The sequence below is a fragment of the Leucopleurus acutus genome (genome assembly GCF_964270905.1).
Source record: "Leucopleurus acutus genome assembly, chromosome: 2".
Taxonomy (NCBI): domain Eukaryota; kingdom Metazoa; phylum Chordata; class Mammalia; order Artiodactyla; family Delphinidae; genus Leucopleurus; species Leucopleurus acutus.
Window position 1 is genome coordinate 135196937 of NC_139143.1, and position 22647 is coordinate 135219583.

The window sequence follows — 22647 nt, forward strand, 5'->3', positions numbered from 1 at the left end:
TATATTCGTCCTTAATATAAGGGGAAAAGTGCCACCGAGGCCAGAGTCCAGATAAGGAGCTGCTTCTGAAACCAAGGGTAGCAGGTAGCCTAAAACCAACATCTATGTCACCCTCCTTTCATAAGTACAGGAATGAGGAAAGTATATGCCCTAGTGTTCACTTTGGAAACTCAAGTAAAACTGTGCTTAAGACATAAGAAGGAGTTGTGTAAAATGTTATACTTCAGAGATGTTTGTTACGGTTCCTAATTGATATATAATCAGAAACAGAGCTAATACAGTGAGTTTCTCTGACTTGACCGCTTCATCCGGAGGTAACGCCTCTGGGAAAGTATTACCTGAAGGAATCCTTTTGTAATGTGACATCCCCATTTGTTTCAGAAATTCTGAGTTTTATACATTGGGTTCAGGCCCTTATCATCACTCATCTAAAATACTGCCACAGATCCCTGCGTCATAATTTTATTGGAGAAAGTATTGAGTTCCTGCCGTGTGTCCAGCCCCAGGAATATATTGCGCCTTCTGTTTGCTGAATTAGGAAAAGGAAAAATCGCAAAGCCATTGCTTCCTGCCAGGGCTATCCATGTGTCTCGTAACAAACCAAATCAGTGTGTGTTTATCTTGTGTGTATTGCATATGGAAGAAGTAGAGAACTGTGTAATATGGGGTGGCTGGCCTCAAGGGCCAGCCATCAGAGAGAGAATTAGACTTAAAGAAGGACTCTCGTGGGTGAAGTAGATGCAAAATATTTGTGAGAAGTATGATGACTGTAGTCGTAAAGCCAGCCCTTGGGACGTGTGGTCTGGTAAGTTACTAGAACACCAAGAGAAGCAGAATATTTGAAATAGTTCTGGCCTGGAAAATCTGGGGCTGAGAGTGGCCATAGAAATGCTTTATCTGGGCTTACAGGCAGCATCCTTTCCCACTGCATTCCATCTGATGTTCTCGTTTTGTGAAATTCTTGTGTTTAAGAGAACAAACCTTAACAAGCAAGCTGTTGGTAGTAACATGCTGCGTATTTAAATTGATGTCCTCTTTCCAGTGGTCTTGAGTGTCATTCTGTCACGATCGCTCCTTTGCTTGGTCCAGCCCTCTTTCTCAAAAGTTCTGTATCTCATTGAAAGAAAAATTTTAATGGATTTGAATTAATTCATATTTCTGAGGAATTTTATATCCCCTGTTAAGAGAGATTCTGAAATGTTACAGAACCCAGTGAGCTGCAGTAGAAGTGTGCCTTTTGGGTGCCAAATTATTTAAGTTGCATTGATGTTGCTGATGAGGTTTGGACCTTAAATGACTTGGCTTGGTTTCCTAGTCCATGTTTTCCCTCAAGTAACTTTTTTTTTTTTTTTTTTTTTTTGGAAAAGGAGGGAATCAACAAATTTGCTTTGGAAGGGAGAGCGCTAATCCTTTTACATAGAGAATGAGTTAGAACTACAGGAAGCTTCCTTGGGGACCCCTTGTATCTTCAGTTCTTTCCCTTTGAAAATACATGAACTTTTAGGTTCCCTGAGTCTCAAAACAAACAGGTAGTTTGCCTGTGAGGGCCAGCATGGGAGTTCATCTTGCTGGCCACTCCAGGAACTCGATAGACACTGCTTCCCCCACTGCAGTTATCAAGTCCAGACGTGTTGGAAAGGAGGTTGGGCATATTCCCTGGCTGTCGTTTCATGGGAGAAGGTGAGATGAAGAAAGAAAGAAAAATTAAGTATCCTGTTATGTAGTCGGTAGCATGTACGAGTTATGGGACCAGAGTTGGGCCTTTTTTTTTTTTTTTTTTTTTTTTTGGTCAGTGAATGCAAGGAGGGTGCGAAGCTTCCTGGCAAGTTAAACTTTGGCACCTGTGACTCAGGGCCTGAGTGCCACGTACAGTGGGCAGAGGGCCCAGATCATGGCTGTTTTAATCCCCTCTGTGCCTCCTAAAAAGGCAATTGAATTACTTCCTCTGTACTGTGGACATACTTGCTAGATGGTAACCTGGAAGAGGAAACAGTAGATAATAATTAACGTATCTTCCACTCTTTCATGACAGAGCTCATCTTATGGTGTTGGTCATTATCATGTTATAGGTTATGAAGTGTTTAGGGTCATAGAAGTTTACTCAACTTTTTATCCTTGAAATTTTCAAACATACACAAAAGCAGGATGCACTCCGTGTACCTGCCACCGAGCTTCAACAATTAGCAACAAATTTCGTAGCCAGTCTTGCTTCATCTACCTCTTCACCCACTCTCACTACCCTTCTCGTTTGGCACCATAGATTAGTTTTGCCTTGAACCGTAAGAAAATGGAATTAGTATGCACTCTTCTGTGACTGGCGTCCTTCGCTCAGCATGATGCCTAAGGGATTTGCCCATGTTGGTGCGTCAGCAGTTGGTTTCCCTTTTTCGTCACCTATTAGAAGGCTTTCAGCCACGTTTCTCTCATATTCCCCTGCGCTCACCATCCCTGAGTCAGTGCTTCTCTCTTGGTCCCTTATCCTTCGACCTCCCTTCCCTTCACACGGTGGAAACCACTCACTCAGGGGCCCCCCCATCACCAAGTTCCATGAGATGCTTGCTCTCTCCTTCCTTTATCCCTGTAAAGTGACTAATAACTGCCCCGCCTCCTGGTTTTGTGAATAACAATTACTGGGATTTTTTTTTTTTTTTTTTTTAATCATAAAAGCATCACTTGTGGTTGAGAGTACAGACTCTGGAGCCAGGCTGCCGGGATCGCAGTGCTGGCCCCTGCACTTACCTTTGCTCTGACCTTGGCTGTGTTCTAAGCGTCTGCCTCCCTCAGTTCCTTTAATCCTAAACTGGGAAAAACAATAGTAACAACCTCATAGTGTTGTTTTGAGGATGAAGTAAGTTAATATCTGTAAAGCTCTTAGAACAATGCTTGGCAAGTGTAAGTGCTGTACAAGTATTAGCTATTAAGAGCAAAAAAATAAAAACGTACCCACTGCAGGAGTGCATAAAAACACTGAAAATTCCCTAAAATTCTCACCACCTATCTATAGCTACATTGTGGACTATTCCAGTGTGTTATTTGGATATATTTTAACTAAACATATTTATAACTAACTGACTAAACATATTTACACAGCATTAACGTGCCCTTCCTGCCTCTCTTCCCCTAGCTTTTGTGGCGGTGTCGCCCTGCCCCTTCTCTGCTCCTTTGAAGCTGCCGTTATTGTCCCCCGACACATGGGGAAGGCCCAAGGATGTGCCCTGCTCTTTTCTTCATGCTCTCCCTCCAAAGTCTAGCGCTCAGCCACCATTTCCGGGCTGTTGATCCCCATCCAGCCCAAAGAAAGAAGTCTTGTTCATTCTTACATTTCCTATCTCTTGCATCGAGCTTTTTCTTTACATTCCAATTGCCTCCATATATTTGAAACCTTATGCTCTAACTCCTAATGGCAGTAATGATGCTGATAGATAACACTGAGCGGTTTCTGTGTGCCAGGCTCTTTTCTATATGATCCCATTAAATCATTACAGTCCTATGAGGTAGGCACTCTTGTTACCTCATTTTACAGATAGAGCGCCTCGGGGTTCAGTGAGGCTAAGTGACTCATTCCACATACACACGAAGTGGCACAGCTCAGATTTGAACCCAGTTCCATCTGATCGTAAATATGACCTATACCAGGCTTCCCTGGTGGCGCAGTGGTTGAGAGTCCGCCTGCCGACGCAGGGGACACGGGTTCGTGCCCCGGTCTGCGAAGATCCCACATGCCGCGGAGCGGCTGGGCCCGTGAGCCATGGCCACTGAGCCTGCGCGTCCGGAGCCTGTGCTCCGCAACGGGAGAGGCCACAACAGTGAGAGGCCCGCGTACCGCAAAAAAAAAAAAAAAAAAAAGACCTATACCATATTGCCTGCCCTCTAGACCTTCCATGGAAATACTCTACTTGTCTCTCTCTGTCCCCCACTTCTATTCCATCCTACAAAAGGTTTTTGGGTTGTTTTTCTGATAACACTTCCTATGCCTGTCATTCTGGTCAGAAACCTTCAGTGGCTCCCATTTCCACGTAACAGAATCAGCTTTCATCCACTCTCTACTGCTCCCCTCAATAACCGTTCTAAATTCTCCCCAATCCTTTGCCACCACCTATCCAGTTCGTATCCTTAAGGGATTGATCCATTTAAGAACTGTATCCTTCGTGCATGTCTGCTTGCTCAAGCCCTCACTGACTCTGTCTTGTCTAAGCTCCTAATGCTTGCGCTTGGCCTGCCTTATGGGCCCACTGATACTCCTTATTCATATTCAGGGCTTAGTCCGTCTTGTTGGAGTCACAGGCCCCTTAATCACCAGTGTAACAGCCCACATTCATTGTTTGTCGGCCATGCCCAGCCCAGCTGGTGACTGTAAATGTCAGTGTGCTGCACACACACGTCTCAGTCCTTCTCAGCCTTTCTCTCTCTCAAACCCCCCCCCCACTCCTACGCCTTCAAGCAGCTGTGCTGTTCAAAGCAGGAGAATGACTACTTAGTTGCTTCTTAATCGAAAATGGATGTAACGGCGTTTACCTGTTGCCTCACTTTCAGCTCTCCCGTTAGGTGTTCGGTTGTTTGTCTTAATTCGCTCTGGGCATGTAGGTGAGCTCCTCTCTGCTTAGCAGGATTAGAAAGCACGTCCTCTGCTCAAAGTCAGGGAGATGCTAGGCCTTTATGACCAGAATCCTAAATATCTCTGTTCTGCTGCTTTGTCAGCCCACCAGGAATGAGGGTGGAATGGCTGTGTTGGGGACAACAGCCCGGGTAAGGGATCTCATTGCAGACAGCATCCAGCCCTGCTCCGCTAGGGGAGGTAGAGGGGGTGCAAGGCAGATCCCTCAGGAAGGCTGATGGGGAGGAGGGGGCTTCCTCATGTCATATAGCATCGTTTGCTCCCCAAAGCAGTGAGCCCTTTGAAGGCAGGAATTCAGTCTTCCGCTTCTCTGATCATTCCCACTTCCTCTCTCCAGCCCCAGCAAGCTTCTCCTGTAGAACCTGCAGACAGATGTGATGTGTGCAGTGATGGCTAGGAACACCAGGGTTGATTTCAGCCCTGGAGAGCTTCAGTTTCCTCATCTGGAAGATGGGCTAATAACACCACCTTCACCATAACCCCCAAATATATAGTTAAAATAAAAAAACAGGGTACAGAGCAATGCATGAGATGCTCCCGTCTGTATTTTTTGGAACAGGTATGTGGGTAATCACGTTTGTGTATGCGTGTGATGTCTTCAGAGGGAAACACGAGAAACTGGTAACAGTGATTACCTTGGGAAGTCTAGACTAGAAGGACAGCTAGTTTTTGTTGCCTATGCCTTTCGACTGTTTAAAATTTTGACTATGCACATATATTCTTTTCAAAACTAGTTAATGGAATAATAGTAGTTTCTTTTTCAGAGGTGCTGTAAAGAGTAAGTAAGATAACTTTACATAAAGCCCTGAACACAGTGCCTGGCACAGGAAAAGCACTCTGTTAGTGTCAGCCTTTGTCTTCCGTATTAAATAGCTGTGGAATTCATCCATTCATTTATTTATTCATTCATGAATAAACAAATGGGACATGCAGCTGTCCTCAGCCGGCCACGCAGATATGAGCAAATCATTTCTCAGCCAGTCTCACTATGCTAGGTAGAGAGTAATACTTGTTTGTAAAGGTCACTCTCAGTCTTGATGGTAAACACGTGCCTCTGCATGGCTGAACCCTAGCTCGGCATACGCGGTGCGGGGAGCTGGACCCTGCACCTCTGCGGTGCACATCAGAGAGCTGCTGCCTCGGCCCGCCTCCACTGGCTGTGAACCTGTTTGGGGCACAGTATGGGGGTGCAGAGCAGCATTGCCCTCAGAACCTGGGCACCACGCAAGTGGCCAGCCCACGCTGGAGGTGAATGTTCACAGTCCCAGAAACTGGCCCTGATCAGGTGCATTGGAGTCCCAGGGACTCCAGCCCAGCTCTTCAGAGCTGTGAAGGGTAACCTTTGGCTTGGAACAGGCAGTCTTTTGCAGGGTACATGGGGGAAGGAGCAGCAAGGTGTATCCTGTTTCTAAGAAGACAAACACTGTACACAATAACACCTCAGGGTAATAGGTTCACGCTGGCTGATGTGTTGTATTGGTTGCTATATTGAGTGTCTTAACCTAACCCAGGTATTTATTGAGGCCCCATTCTCTGCATTAGTCACTGCGAGAGAGAAGATGGCATGGATAACGCACCTGCCTGGTTAAGGGCGTGGCTTTGAAGTAGGAGAGTTCTGGGTTCAAATCCTGTTTCTACCACTTTCTAGCTGTCTGATCTTGGCAAATTATTTAACCTTCCTGAGCTTCAGTCCCAATAGGTATAATAAATGTGACCTCTTACAGTTGCAGGCAGTATTACGTGAAGTATTGTCTTTAGAGAGTACTTGACATAGTAGCTGGCACATAGTGAGTAATGAATAAATGGACTTGCTATACTATTATTATTGAGCTAAACTTCCCACAGTTTAGTGGGAAGACGATTTTCACACACAAAGTCAGTTACATAACAATAAGCATTAAATAACATACAGTTAAGCACTGAAATAAATAAATGGTGTTGCGGACCCTTTTTGAGAGCTTGATGATAGCTATAAATCCTCACTTCAGAAAAAATAAACATAGGCGCACAACCGAATTTTGCATGCAATTTTAGGGGCTTCCTTCACATCTCCCCCTGCCTCTCCATCTCATGCATGGGCCATCCCTTAGGGGTCCTTGAAACCCCTGAGCTTCAAGCATATAGCAAGAATTCGTAAGGGGAATTAGTCACTGTAAGCAAAAGTATTGATAGTTAGGGAGCCCTTCCTGGAAGAGTTAAAAATGTGAACTAGCCTAAAAGAAGAGAGAATTTAAATTGGCCAAGAGAAGCAGGCGGAGAACTTGGGTGGAGATTTGCAGATGGGACTTGAAAACGCAGCCCACAAAGCCAGAGGATGGGGTGACAGCCCCCTGAGGCTACAGCAGTATACAGCAGGTGAGGTTCCAGCTGGGCCCCTGGAGTCAGACTGCCTGGGCTCAAATCCCAGCCAAGCAGCTTGCTAGCTGTTTGACGCTAGGTACATAGTTAACCCCTCTGTGCCTCAGTTTCTTCATTTATAAAATGGGGGTGAAACTACATAGAATTTCTCACAGGGTGATTGTGAGGATTCAGTGGGATAATGTATTGACAGTGATTGGCATATAGGCTGGTGTCTGGTGTAAGCTCTGTGTAGCAATAAGCTGCTTTTATGATTAGGATTTTTATTATGGGGCCAAAATACTAGGGAGGATCTTGACTGCAAAGCTGAGCCCTCTGGACTTTTTCTGGAGTTCCTGGCGAATCCCTGGAACTTTTTTGAGCCAGAGAGCAATAAACTCAAAATGGTACTTTATCTGAGCATATGCTGGTCAGGATAGGTTAGACTGGAGGAAAATAAGGGACATAAGTGGTTATGAGGCTGTTGCAATAGCCCTAACTTGAGGTGCTGGGAGCCAAGACCGGAAAATGGGGAGAAATTTCAATGCGGGGTTTGTCAGTGTCGGAATCAAAAGAATTTAGAAAGTGCCAGAGTCTAAGGTTACGCTGTTCAGTAAAGGCCGCTGTGACTGCTGAGCACTTGAAATGTGGCTCATCCAAATCGAGATGTGCCGTAAGTGCAAAATGCACGCTGAGCTTCAAAGATTTAGTGCCCAAAAGAATAAAATATCTCGATTCTTTTAACATTGATTTACATTTTAATTTTGGTCATATTGGGCTAAATAAAATATATCAATTTCACTTTTTAATTTCTTTTTCATGTGGCTACTAGAAAATTTAACCTCACATATGTGGCTCACATTTCTGTTGGACAAAGCTTGGTTTTAGGAACTGGAAGGAGGGCTAATGCAAAAGGATGCCTCGTGACCAGGACAACGGTGGTGTCACTCATTGAGAAAGGGACATGAGAAAGATTGGGGGCAGGCGGCTGTGTTGCATCGGGTTTTAGGTGTGTTGTGTTTGAAGCAGCTGTGCGGCATTCGAGTGTAAATTGAAATAGGCTTTTTTATTTAGACATTGGAATTCAGGTAAAGGGTCAGGGCTGTATGCACAAGAAATGTGTTGGTCTTAGCTAAAGTCCTTAATGGGTAAGGCATCTACCGTCACTGAGGCCACTGCAGGTCAGGCAGGTGCTGAGTAATTTACGTATGTTCTCTCATATCCTCCTGGTACAACCCTGTTAGGTAGGTACTATTATTATCCCTTCCCATTTTACAGATGAGGGAACTGAAGGTCAGAGAAGTGAAACAACGTGGGGTAGCCCGTGATGAGCCAGGATTCGAATTTATCTGACTCTAAAGGCTCTTGTTCGCTCTGCTACACCAGCCCTCCAGGACTGGGCCCCTGAGAAAACCAAACTCAGAAGAAGGAACAAGAGCTGTAGAAAGGAAGAGCGTTAGACAGGCAAGAACATGATGGTCTGGCGTCTCGGAAGCCAGGGAGGAGACACTTTCCAAAAGGAAGTAGCTGTTCGGAAAACAAATTTAGACTTGAGTTACAAAGGATGTTAGATGCTAAGAACTGTTTCAAACTGAAGGAGGGTTAATCCTGTAGGTTAAGGTCATTAGAAGGAGTTAGAATTTTCCAGGACTTGTCCAGAGCTTTGAAAAGTTAAGCATAGGTAGCAAGTGGCATTCTTTTAAACTGACCTGTTCTAAGACCCAGGCAGAAATAAACATGGGTCGAACCGAGAGGCAGAGACTCTAATAATCATCACTGGTATTTCTCAGGAGGACCTGTATCGGAATCCTTTAGAAAGCTTGTAAATACAGATTCTTGGGCTCTGCATCAGATATAATGAATCAGATTTTCTTTAACAAATGCCCCAGGTGTTCTAGATACACAGTTAAGTTAGGAACCAGCTGCTCAGGCTATGCAGCTCTCTCCTCTGGATTTATTACCCAGGATTGCCTCATTCTCATGGCTCCCTGCCAGCTTCGCTAGGGCACAGGAGGATGATGGGACCATCCTGCATCTTTAGCAGTAGTCCTACCTGGAATCTGGGGCAGTCCTTCTTTTAAATAAGAGCAACCGGCTCTCCTTCGCTTAGATCTTCTCTCAAGGCCATTGAACTCCCCACTTCTACCGTCATTGCTATGGAAACCACCTATCTGAAGGAGCAACAGGCCCTAAAGGGAGGCCTTGTCTTCTTTGTCCAGTGCTTCTGGCTGACGCTTGGCCTTGCTTTCTCCCGATTCCTTCCTTGTGTCTTTGATGTTCAGAGGCCTGCAGTAGAGAGTGGCGATGGAGAGGATGACCTTGAGAGTCAGGTGGCCCTGAGTCCCAGCTCTGCTACGTAAATCAGCGTGATCTTCGGCAAGATCTTTTAACCTCTCTGTGCTTCATCTATAAAGCAGAAATGATAAAAGAATTCATCTCTAAGAAGATTAAATGAAATGATTCTTGGAATTTACTTACCTGGCACATACTAAGTACTCAGTAAGCAGTGGTGGTTTTTTGAATTTTATCATCATAACGATAGCAATAACACCTTCATCACCATCATCGTTATTCAGTGACGTGTGCCCTGGATGTCAGGTAAAATCTACTAATCAAAGATCCCAGACAAAGACTTCAAAGGGTTATTAGCAAGTTTAAAAGCATCTGCCTTTAGAGGAAGTGCTCTGTTGAGGTTTTGAGGGAGAATTGTTCTCTTTCTTTTTCACTGCTGATTCTGAGCCCACACATACTTCTCTTAGAAAGGAACATCACTGTCACTTCGCTGTCTCTTCCCCACCGCAAAGCACGTCTTCCACGTCTTCCACCGTTCTATGCACCCCTCCCTCATCTGTCCATCTTATTTTCCACCCCCCCTAGGCCAGCAACTTGTTCCTTGCGCTCTGTGTTCTCGGAACTGGACAGGAGCAGGGCAGGACATGCAGCCAGCCAGTCACAGGTTCAACTACCCTTGACCTCATTGCCTGCGAGCTTTGTTTGGGGTGGGGGTTAGGACTACACCTTGTGAATTCTGGGGGGATACGACTCAGCTGATAACACTGGGAGAGGTAGTTTACTTTCCCACTCCAGGCGGGGGGAACACGTCAGGGCCTGCGGGTGCTCAGAGGGCTTCCCACGCGCTGTGATAAGCGGATGCAGCTACCAAGGGCTCCGCAGGAGTGTCCTCTGTGTTTACTACACTCACATGCTTATTTTATCCGATGCCTTAACAGTCCTTTGAGATAGAAAAGTATTATTATCCCCATTTTTCCCATGAGGAAGTTGAGGCTTGGATAGGCTACAGGTCCTGCCCAGGGCGCCAAAGGTAAGAAGGGGCAGGGGCAGGGATGAGTCCAAGTCCCCTGGCCTAATCCTTGAGCGTGTCCCAGGAACTAAATATCCGAGGCACAGTGTAAAGGCTGTGCCACAGGTTCAAATAGAGGGCCTGGCAGGTGTGCCTCTGCTCAGATCCAGCCCACTTGTGTAAGATTTTCTGATGTTTCCAGAAATTTTTCTTTTTAAGGTGAAATCTCTTCATTTTTCAAGTGTTGACAATGAAAACACACACACATTCTCTCTCTCTCTCTCTCTCTCTCTCTCTCTCTCTCTCTCTCTCTCTCTCTCTCTCCCCCCCCCGCCTCTCTCCCCCTTCCCCCTCTCTCCCTCTCTCCCTCCCTCCCTCCCTCCCTCCATCCACACACACACACACACACACACACAATTTAGTTAACCCTCTGTGGGACCCAGCCAAACACGTCTGCAGTCTGCATTCAGCCTGCAGGCTCTGATAGAAAATAATAAGTGTTCATGAGAATAGAAAACCGGTTCTTAGGGGCCTGACTGTCCACTCCCTGAACTCCTGCCAAGACCCTATCAGTAGATGTTGCTACCTGATCACATTACCTTGAAACTCTTCTTTTACTGTCTGAATTTTTCCCTTGTTTCCCACTGAACACGTGGTTTTCAGTATTAACCAGCCTGGGGGCCCAGCACTGGTTACATGTCTGTGTGTACCGGGTGCACCAGTGCCAGGTGCTCCGGTTTGTCTTTCCAACAAGCCTGTGAGACAGACTGCTGTCCCCTTTAGCAGAGAGCTGGGGTAGGACATTGATGGTTGAAGGCAGGATCAGAGGGTAAGTGGTAGCCTGCTGGCTTTTTTTTTTTTTTTTTTTGCAGTCTGCTCTTTTATTACAGCCACAAGGGGTGTGTTTGCTCAGAAAGTTGGCGTCACTCCAGTGATTCAGTTACTGGCCAGGCCATGATGACTTGTGATTCAGATCCTGGGGCTTCCTGGTGCCTTCCCCGCAGAGTGTGCTCTGTGACACACTTTCCATCCCCACCCTCCTCTCCCTGCTTCAGGCCCCGCTAGACAAAGATTAAAATGCCCACATTTCCCTAAAGTGACATCTTGTTCCTAGGAATTTCTAGGAAGCTGAGAATTCAGATGAATAATAGCATTAAAACCAATGCAAAGTATTTGAATAGCTAAATACTACTTATGTTTATTCAAATCTCTCAGCCACATGTAAAAGTGGAAACAAGGCTGCGGAAGCAATAGCCAGAGTTTTATCAAACCTGGGTGTCTGCACAGGCAGGCACAGGCCTGGGCCCTTCTGGGTGGGTTATCCAGTGACTCCAGGAGTTGACCTCAGTCCTTGCCTAATAGCCACAGCGAGCACATTCTCACTTAGCTCATGGATATGAGAGGGGAGACCTGTCTTCCAGGGCACTAGACAGACAAGCAGATGCCTTCTGCACCGGAAGGGGTGTTGCACAAACGTGAAGCCATCAGCAAGGCCACAACCCCAGGTCATGGAGTGTCAAGGCCGCCCTTGATGAGAACCACATCGTAGACTGTTCAGTGATGTCCAGAGTGTTTGCAAATCAAATTAATTGGAATTGCATCCTTTCCTTGATACAATAGGAAGTGTGGCTTCTGGGGTGGAGAGGCTTAAAAGCTAGTTCAAGGCTCTGAGCTGGATTAACTTGGAGCAAGTTTTTCTAATTTTGGTTGCCTCATCTATAAAACAAGGATGAAAAAGTAATTTACCTTTCAGGCTGAGAGTGAGGCTTCACAGACGAATGCAGATGAAAGCATGTGTGTGCTCTAAGGTTCTATACATCGGGCGCTGTTTGTCTTGGAAGCTATTTTTGGAGTAAGAATAACGCAAGTTTTTTATCCAGGTAGTAGCACAAACAAACAGCCAGACATCCGTGCATTGAGGGAAGACCAAAGACACCCTCTGAGGGTGCAGAGAGGCTCAGAGATGTTTGTGTCCCAGCCTCTCGGTCTGGTTCTGCCCCAGCCCAGCTGTTGAGGCAACGCAGAGCAGCTGCAAGTGGGGAGGACGTCCTCAGCAAGACCTCCTGCTCCTGTAAACACCACCCACCGCTCAGATGTCAAGCAGCCGTGACCCTGCTTTTGTACACGTGAGGCAGCTCAGCCCACCGAGTTCCTTGAAGAGGTTCCTTAAGTTAAAACGACATGATTTTGATTTGACTTCTCCATTGGACGTGTGTTATCATAAGTTGTTTTTTTTAATTAATTAATTTATTGATTTTTGCTGTGTTGGGTCTTCGTTTCTGCCCGAGGGTTTTCTCCAGTTGTGGCAAGTGGGGGCCACTCTTCATCACGGTGCGTGGGCCTCTCACTATCGCGATTTCCCTTGTTGGGGAGCACAGACTCCAGACGCACAGGCTCAGTAGTTGTGGCTCACGGGCCCAGTTGCTCCGCGGCATGTGGGATCTTCCCAGACCAGGGCTCGAACCCGTGTCCCCTGCATCGGCAGGCAGATTCTCAACCACTGCGCCACCAGGGAAGCCCAAGAAATTATGTTCTTTACCAGTGGCCCAGTGTACAACTTTTTCTAGAGGGATCCCCAGCAGAAGGGAGCGGGAAGCTATCTGAGGGATAGGGAGGGGGCTCTCTGTGAAGGAGCAGGTCAGAACACAGATGTCAGAAGTGGGGAAAGCTGTAAGAGCCCCAAGCTGGCAGGCATGAACTGTGAACCGCTGGCTGTTTATAATCGTGACTATAATACAGTCAGGAAGTAAGTCGTCCGTGTACCAGATGCAAAGTTTCTCACCAATTTTAGGAGGACCTACCCAAGCATTTTATAACTAAAGCCAAATTGTGGTCTATTTCCTTACAGCTGCGTGGGTGGGAGGAGCCATGGCTGACCCAGTCCTGATACGTGTGTGAAATGTTCTGCAGTTACAGGAAAACTTGCTCAGGCCTTGGAAACTTTATGCCCTAGAGGTTGAGAAGAAGAGACTGCTTGGCGTTATTTTCCTGCAAAGGGAACATTTAGAAAGTCCTAAGGGTGCAGCCTGGAAACCACAGGCCACTCAGAAAGGGTGTCACGTTCGCGTTCTGAAGGCTGGGGGCCAATCCTCAGAACCGGCGCCAGCTGGCAGGGAAGCCCAGTTTAACATGCTACAGGGAACAAAACGAGGACCAGCGCGCTGTGAATCAGGGCACTTCAAACTGTTCGCAGAAAGGCTGCTTGCTGCCTTAGCCCCATTACAAAGGCTCTGTTAATAGGTGCTTGCTGGGAGCGCAGAAGGGCTGGGCCAGACCGCTGGGTGTGTGCACAGTCACCGGGAGGAGACCTTCAGCCTCTCCTTTGGGTGGGGCAGGATGAGTGCGGAATCTGAGGAGGAGGCAGCTTGTCTGGAAGTGTGTTGTAACCGGGTCGCCCAAGGCAAGGCCAGCGTGCCCTGCCACACTACGGCTCCTCCCAGTTTCCTGCAGGGCTTGGGCTCCCTTATGCTAGGGGAATCCTCAGAGGGCTGTTTCCAGCCATTCTATTCTGCCCTGACACCAGAGTGCAGCAGAATTGCCTGGGGCCCGTGCCCACAGCCCACCCAGAGCAGTCGGTCAAGACACCTGGAGGCCCATTGACCAGGTGGAGGCAGGTAGGTACACAGAGGATTCCCATTCATTGTGCTGGGTGTGACCCCCAAGGATAAATACAATAGCAGCTGCTGTGTATGGAGTGCCTTGGTCCTATGCAAAACACTGCATGTGCACCGGTGAATTGAATCCTCAAAAACAGTAGTATCCCTATATTACAAATGAGAAAATATGGGCTCATGGAGGTTCAGTAACTGGAAGAGGTAGGGTCCAAACCAGGAACATGAAGCTTGCTGATTAGGCTGGACTTCAAAGTTCCGCACGCAGTTAAAAGCACAGTTTTATTTGGGCATTGGATCCAAAGCTGCCTCTGACTTAGAAGGTACAAGCCCTACCCGAGTCCTTGAACTCAGCATTCTGAGTGCAGTAGAACTCCGTGCACACCGCAGGCGCTGTGGGTGGCTGTTTTCGGCAGCCTTGTCTAACGTAAGCCTTTATGGCAGATATGCCTTGTGCACCCGCGGCCCCTCCAGAAGGTTGAGTCAGCCTGCGTTTGCTGCTGGTGCCACGGTGCCCTCAGACGTTGCTGAGTCCTTGCCTGGCGCCGGCGAGGCACACCTACTGTCCACCTGCTCTGACTCATAAAACTGCCGGGGCTGCCAGCTCTGCGATGTCTTCCGCCACCGTGCCGAGAGAGAACTTAGCCACATATGGCAGGGGCACCGGGCAGTGCTTTTCCCCAGCCCGCCTTCCCCTTGGACTATGCCATTGGGCAACTAGACCGGTCGAAGCTCAAGGTCCGGGATGTTTCCTTTGTTTTCACCGGGAGAGAGAGGCAGAGGGCAGGCCCACGAACATGTGATGGGGGTGTGGGATTAGCCAGTGCCCTGGCCACCAGGATGAAGCCAGAGAGGTCAACGGGGTGGGGCAGGGGGGGAGGTGCTGATGTAATTCCATTAAATATTTCAGGCTTGAGGCTGTAGCCTATGTGACTTTTGCTGTGGATCTGTCATTGAGAGTCTTTCAGCTGAAAGGTTCCCACTTTTTCCTGAATAAAGGCTTCCTTATCTGCCTAACTTTCTCCAAACGACTGCAAATCTTGATAGCACCTAAAAATGCACCCTTTGTGCAGAGTTCTCCAGAAGCACTCTCTTCTGCCCTTTTCTGTTGCCAGGATTTGTATCAGTGTAATAGTTGGGTAAGAGAGCCAAAACGAAATGAAATCAAACCTTCTATTAACGCACAGGGCAGTAATGTTAACCTGCACGTGGAGCACGGCCCGCGTTGGCCGGAGGCCTGGTAACTACCACAGACGTGTGTGTGTGTGTGTGTGTGTGTTTGCTTCCCCTTAGAAAACGCTACTTTATGCTGTATGTGGGGCTCATGGGTTAAACTACTAGTACTGGGTTTCTGCAGAGGAAAGATTCATGAAGGTGCTCAAAAGGATTACAAGCTTAGAAACTGAGGCCGCCACTCCCATTGCGGAGGGGCTTTGTGGTAGCAGCCTCCAAGAGGCTGTGGTGACCGGGAATGCATCCTTTTCCCCTCAAAGCGTTATGAAGGTCTAAGCAACTTAAAGATGACTGTTCTTCACCTTTGACAAAAAAGTTCTCTTCAGATTTCAGGTGAAACCGTAACTGAAGATGTCGACCAAGACAGCCAGCACCAACAACATCGCCCAGGCAAGAAGGACTGTGCAGCAGTTGAGAATGGAAGCCTCCATCGAAAGAATAAAGGTAAGAGCCTTGAGTGGGTCAGACGTGTTTTCTGACCGGCTCCCTCTGCCCTCCCAAGGCCGGGCCACATTTCTGAGAAGGTGGATGCCATGTAATTGGGCCAGATGCCAGGCTGTTCCCTGAGCCAGCTGAGAGCCTCCGAATCTTAACTTTCATTTCAACGTAGCACTGGCGATACAGAGTGTCTGTGTGAGGCTCTCTGTGTGGACAGAAAACCTAAAGCCCGTGACAGGATTTCCTGAGGACCTGCCTTCCCTGAGCGCACATGGTCGAGCCCCCTCTGTCACCGTGTTCTCCCTCGAGACAGGGCTTCCAGGTGGACTTTATAAACACCCTCGTCATCCCTCTGGAATGTATGAAGTGTTCTAGAGTTATCAGTGCAGCCAAGGTGGCCTTGCATAAGTCAACACCCAGGTGTCCTTTTTAGGAGAAGGTGGGTTTTTCAGTGTGTGCAGACTTGGACAACCACAGTCTGCAACCCAGGGTAAGTATCGCCAGCCTTAGTTGAGATCTGGAGGAAACCAGAAGGCATTTGTTGGGTCACCTGACTTTGACGTCTTTTCCCCCCAGACCCTCAGAGAGGGCTAGGCGGTGAGTGCCTTGGAATGTTGTGAGTAATGGCCGTCTCCTAGATACTGAAGCAGTCACCTGATAAATTCCTCTGGGCCTAGAGATAGTCACCTGTCTTCAAAACAGGAGGCTGAAAAAAAACAAACAACAACAAAAAAAAAACAAAAAAGCTTCCCTGGTGGCGCAGTGGTTAAGAATTTGCCTACAGGGCTTCCCTGGTGGCGCAGTGGTTGAGAGTCCGCCTGCCGATGCAGGGGACACGGGTTCGTGCCCCGGTCCGGGAAGATCCCACATGCCGTGGAGTGGCTGGGCCTGTGAGCCGTGACCGTTGAGCCTGCACGTCCGGAGCCTGTGCTCCGCCAAGGGAGAGGCCGCAACAGTGAGAGGCCCGCGTACCGCAAAAAAAAAAAAAAAAAAAAAACAGACAGGAGGCTGCCTGTGCCCCTGGCCTGAGGACACTTATCTGATTATTCTAACGGGTCTCCCACTCAGACTTCTGAACAGGGTGTGGTATTTCCATTTTTAACTCATGTCGAAGTAAGGTACTGCATCTTCCCGTGCTGGCTTTGTCCCTCTTTTTATTCCCCCAAGTCCAGTCTTTAACAGTAAATCTTGAAGCTCTACTAGAATTTGGCTCTATTCTGAGTTTTGGCTCCGAGCCCATAATTCGGTTCTTTAACTCTGTTCTGCATTCTAATCGATTTGTTATTGGATAGAAACTAAGATACAACCTTCCTTTGAATCACAGACACTTTTCTTGTTCCCCTCCCCACCCCAGCTTTTTATTTTGAGAAATTTCAAACCTGTGGAAGAGTTGTAACAAACACCCATATACTGTTTACCAAGGTTCACCAATTATTAGCATTTTACCCCACTTGTTTTCTCTGTCTCTACACACACACACACACACACACACACACACACACACACACACACTCACAAAACTGACATAATTTTTTCTTTAAATTTGTTGCAAGTTATTTGCAAACATCGTGACGCATCACGCCTAATACTTCACCATCTGTCTCCTAAGTATAAGGGCATTCTTCTGCGTAACCACAATACAGGGATTACATTCAGATCAGCTGCTCATAGTATCTAACACATAGTCCAGTTTCGAAGATTCCAGGCCACTCACTTTTCAGAATGACCTTCACTTTAGATGGGATTGTTTGCTGACGATCAAATTCAGGCTAAAAGTTTGGGCAGAAATACTAGCTGGCTGGTGGCAAGTCTTCTGCACTCACTCCAAGAGACATCTGATGTCAGTTTGATCACTTGGTTAAGGAAGGCCTTATCTGCCAGATTTCTCCATTTAGAAGTACCTTTTCCCTCTTTAAGTAACAGATAATCTGGGAGTGATACTTTGGTTATCCTGTTCTCCAACAGTCTTCCACCCAGTGGGTTAGCATTCAAATACCTTTCAAGTTTGTAAATATTTTTTAACAAAATTTTTTATTGAAGCATAGTTGATTTACAGTTTTGTGCCAATCTCTGCTCTACAGCAAAGTGACTCAGTTATACACATATAGACATTCTTTTTTTATATATTCTTTTCCATTATGGTTTATCACAGGATACTGAATATAGTCCCCTGTGCTATACAGTAGGACCTTGTTGTTTATCCAGCCTATATAGTAGTTTACTTCTACCAACCCCAAACTCGCACTCCATCCCTCTCCCTCCCCCCTCCCCCTTGACAACCACCAGTCTGTTCTCTGTGTCTACGAGTCTGTTTGTTTTGTAGATAGGTTCATTTGTGCCGTGTTTTAGATTCCACATATAAGTGACGTCATACGGTATGTGTCTGACTTACGTCACTTAGTATGATCCTCTCTAGTTGTATCCTGTAAATATTTTCTTTGTTTGCTTTGGTCTGTCTGCGCACCAGGTTTCAAAGGCATCAGCGGACCTCATGTCCTACTGCGAGGAACATGCGAGGAATGACCCTCTGCTGATGGGGATACCAACTTCAGAAAACCCTTTCAAGGATAAAAAGACCTGCATCATCTTATAGAGGAGTAGTGAAGTGGTTCCTCCCCTCTTCTCAACAAAGCAAACGATGAGCAGCTCCTTGAAAAGATTTACCTTCGGCTTATTTGGTAACCACTGCTAATAGCTAAAATGCTCTTAAGTACCTTGGAATCACGGACTCTGAAGTCTTTGTTTTCCAAGTTGTCCTCTCTCTAAAATGCCCTTTAATGAATTAATAGAGAATAACAATCTTGTTTTCCATTTGTTAACTCTGGTGTCATATTGGGTTACTGCTGAAGGAAAGTTGGTCTGACCTTTTGAAAAAACAAATATGTGAATGATCCAGTTAAGACCTAAATTCCCTAAGGACTCGTCTCGATTAAAATGCCAAGAATAACTTGTCCTAAAGCCTTTCTCTCATAGTATATTCTTAATAGGGTTATGCCAATCTGTACAGTATAGGTGGGTGAGGAGTGTTTTGTGTATATATATATATGTGTGTTTGTATATACACATCTCAAAGCTTATTTCCCTATTAAAATGTCTCTCTCTCCAGACCATCAGTTCAACTCCAGAAGAAGTTATACCTTTATCTTGAGCTGTGTGTGGGTAGAATTAAATTCTTTTCTCATAGTTATTGTACAAAAAGTAAAGAACACCCTGAAGACTGCATTCATTGTAATTGAGTAATGAAGGCATCTCTCTCTTCTTGAAAGCGTGCTGACCTCTTAGGCTACAGTAAACTGTGCCAATTAAAATTTAAAAACTGAACCAAAAGCCCTTTTATGATATGACTATTAATTCACCAAGGGCTTTCGGGCTTCAGTGATCCTGCGTCTAGAAAAGGGGAGGAGGCCCTTGGGGAGTACCCTGGGCAGCTGCGCCCCAGGGCTCACGTTCTCTGGAGCAGGGGTAGACACCTCTGAAATTTCCACTCTAGCGATGGGAGTGAGACAGAGCAGCCGTGAGCCGGGCCAAGAGAAGAGCAGGAATGCGTGAAAAACAGCTGCTCTCCTTGGCCCAACTTTGTGATTTAGCTCACTTTCTCTGCCTCCCCTCTATCTTTCCTCTGCCACCAGAGCATGTCCTCAGAGGTAATGTTCACCTCCCAGCCCCAAGTGGGCAGATCGTGATGGGGAAGAAACACACATACAGAAAGAACGTAAAGGTATCAGACACTTCCTTAAGCTCTTTTCAAATACCTGCAGCGTCATCGTCATCCCTAGCTTGTCCTCACACCATCTGAGAGAGGCTAGGATCCAGTGGTTCGCTACCTGGGCCCACGGTTCCAGCAGCTGGGTGTTGGGCTCCTTGATTTTCCTCTGGGCATGATGGTCCTGCCACACATCCTCAGAATTTCCAGTGGGGATGCCAAAAGAAGGCATCTCCTGTGGCCAGAGGGTATGTTAACTTTGTCAAAGAGGAAGAGAGGGTCTTTTAAACTGCTTATTTATGGGCCCAAACCATACATTAGACCTTTGATATTTTAATTCAGCTTCAGTTCATTAAAAACAACTACTAATGAACGATTTAAAATATTCTCAGAAAGGATCCCTCCCCAAGAAGGAATTATTTACAACGGTTTTCCCTAGTTCTGTACAGTCCTGCCCTGTAGTGCAAGCCCCTCTTAAAATCTAATGTCTGAGCTTTGAGCATTATGCTGATTGTGGGTGAACAAATGCAGTACTGTTTCCAAACTGCTCAAATATATTCCGTATTTCTCCAAGTCACCTGCCTATTCAGCATTGTGAACGGCCCTCACTCTGCCAGGACCACGTGGAAATCACGCCATCGCTGTTACCCTCTTGTCATCTATGCTTAGTTCTGCAAAACGCCCAGTTTCCAAGTAAATTATAGGCACCTGTTGGAGAGAGAACGGTTTTTCCTTTCAAAAGGTGATATTTGAAATGTACATTAATAAGACAACTTTACATTTACAGCTTCACTTAATGAGACAGTCTTTTTTTATAAGTATATTTTTCTACTGATAGTTTCAGAACACTAATCTTATTTTCACTCTGATTTTTACCATGTTTCTTTAAATATTTATAATGTAGCTTGTTACAAAATATTTTCGTGAGATTACTTTTATTATACTGCTATGTACACATTTTTGGTAGCAAGTGTAGTTTATTCTTTAGTACTAAAACATGTTCTTTTACCTAACAGAAAACAAATATGGTTTGCCGTATATTTGTTAACATGCCTGTAGTGGTAAGGAATGGACTTGAGGTCCCAGGAGAGTTCATTTTTATTTTTGCTGGCCAGATATCATAAAGGCTACGAGTATGAAAATCATGTAACTTCCTAACCAGGTATAGGGTATGTTTAAGAAAAGTGATATCAAATCCTTTGATGCTGGACCCGAGGGGGAGAAAAATTGTAGCTAAATGTTGATTTACTTATAACTAGACATCTATGTGAGAAAAATATAATATATGTATACATACGTATGATATGCAGAAGTCACTTTTATTTATCAGGCTTTATTCTACTTGTAAAGCCACAGTTTATTTGGCAGCAACTGGTTTTTGATAATGACAGACAAATGCCCAGTGTGTGTTATTTTTTCCAACTACCACTATAATGACACACCTAATCACTTATATGCATGCAACTCCTTGCCTTCATATCTATGAAGCTATTTAAATATGTTCACTCTACTTTGTCTGTAATGCTGCTTCTGTTAACAGTGACCTCTTCTTCCATGCTTATATCTTCATTAGCGCATCGTAAATCTGTCCAATTGAGGCCTCAGGACCATGGCAAGATATGCTAGACAGAATTTCATGACTCCAAAGTATTTTACAGAAACACTTTTTTTTAACTAGAGAAACACTTTCTATACCAGGTGGTTCACAAGCTATAGGTTTTTTTCTAAATAAGAATCAGGTTTTTACATTTCTTGACCTTATTATTAAAATGAAAAGTGCCGTGCTTACCCTTTAAAGGAAAGACCTGATTTGCTTTCTCTCTATTGGGACTACTTCTGTGCTTTACTAATCTTTCAACTATCAGAAGAAAAAATTATACCAACAATTTAGTAATTTTGAGGCATAAGTTAGTTAGTTTAGGTAGTGCAGGATGTGCCAAACTTGCCCTTCAGATTCCTTCTTCTCAGTCAGTTTGCACCTAAGAGAGTGTCATCTGAGTGATTACTCCGAATTTTAACAGCTATATAGTCCCAAGAAGTAAATCACAGTACATGTCAGTCCTTTCTCAATAAACATAATACCAGAGTGTGTTAGGACTTGTATTGACCTTTTATGGTAGATCTGTTAATAGGAAAAAAATACATTGAATCAAGTAGAATTATCTGTATGTTAAAATAGAACACTTACCTAGAGCTGGGTGGCCTGGATCATTCGTTGTCTAGCCAATCCTGTGTCCCTGTGTTGTGTGACTTTGAACAAGGCACTCCATCTCTCTGGGCCTCCATTTCACCATCTGTAAAACGGGGCTTGAAGTAGATGATGGCGGAGATTCCCCCCGTTCCATCCAGCAACCTATTACCCCTCTACTGGTCCTGCCAACATGTTGGTGCTATATGCTGCTTCAAATATAGAATTGGTTTGTCTATTGTGTGTGCTCATTTAATAGCTTATGAAAGACCTTTCTGTTATATGGCTTTTTTTTCTAGTTTTATGGACTTGATTACTGTAATAATGTCTTGTTTATAGCCATGTAACTATAAACATACATTCTCTTGATGTCTCAGTAAATTTGCATTTGGTATATAGTTGCTGGAATTGTTGTTTTATAACATTCTTTGACTACTCATCTGTCCAGCATCTTATTAACCTAAACATTGTGATTATTCTTTGGAAATCTGTTCTGCAGAAAGAATAAAAGCATTTACTTGATAGCTAACGTGTTCACAGATTTGAAAGAAGTTTCATTAAAGCACTGTTGCTCTCTTTACTGGATCAGTGCCTCCTTGAATCTTCCTACCGTATTTTGCTCAATAAATTAACAGAAGACCAATTCTCTTCCCCTTTTCCTGCGTTCATTCAGTTAACATTTTCTGAGCACCTGCTGAGAGCCAGGTATGGAACTCAGGCTCCGATTACACTCAGATGAATAAGGCTCACACCAGCGCGTGAGAAGCTCACAGTCTAGGGCAAGGAAGGGTGGGAATAACCAATATGTAAACTAATAATTACAGTACCGTGTGCAAAGTGCCTGAACTCAGGTGAACACACAGTGCCGTGAGAGCCCAGGGGAAGGAGGGCTACCTCCGTATCAGCAAAGTCTGAGACGGCTTCCAAGGGAGGTGGTGTTTGAACTAGGTCTTGAGAGACAAAGAAACCCTGTATGTGTTGGAATGAAGTCTTGGGAGGGAATGACAGGAGGAGGAGAAAAGTGAGCTCAAAGCTAGTGTGCAGAGCATCTCCCATACCACTTACCCTGCAAGCAACCGGAAGGCAGTGGAAGTTGTTAAGGAGGAGTGGCGTAGTGATTCACAATGTGTGGAAGGCTCTTTCCCATCCTGAGACCCGGCTGTGACCACAGAAACAGACGACAAATGGAAAGGTCATGAGACTTGCAGACTCATATTCACC

The 22647-nt window shown here is 45.6% G+C and overlaps 1 protein-coding gene across 1 annotated transcript in view; it reads left to right on the plus strand.

Moving 5' to 3' along the window:
• Positions 1-22001, plus strand: part of GNG12 (G protein subunit gamma 12) — a 124494-nt gene extending 102493 nt beyond the window's left edge. Inside the window, exons 3-4 of the mRNA XM_082833689.1 lie at positions 15424-15541; positions 18003-22001. Coding sequence (XP_082689815.1) covers positions 15449-15541; positions 18003-18128 — 219 coding nt within the window. The 5' untranslated portion in view covers positions 15424-15448 and the 3' untranslated portion in view covers positions 18129-22001. The remainder of the gene's footprint in view (positions 1-15423; positions 15542-18002) is intronic.
• Positions 22002-22647: the final 646 nt, after the last annotated feature.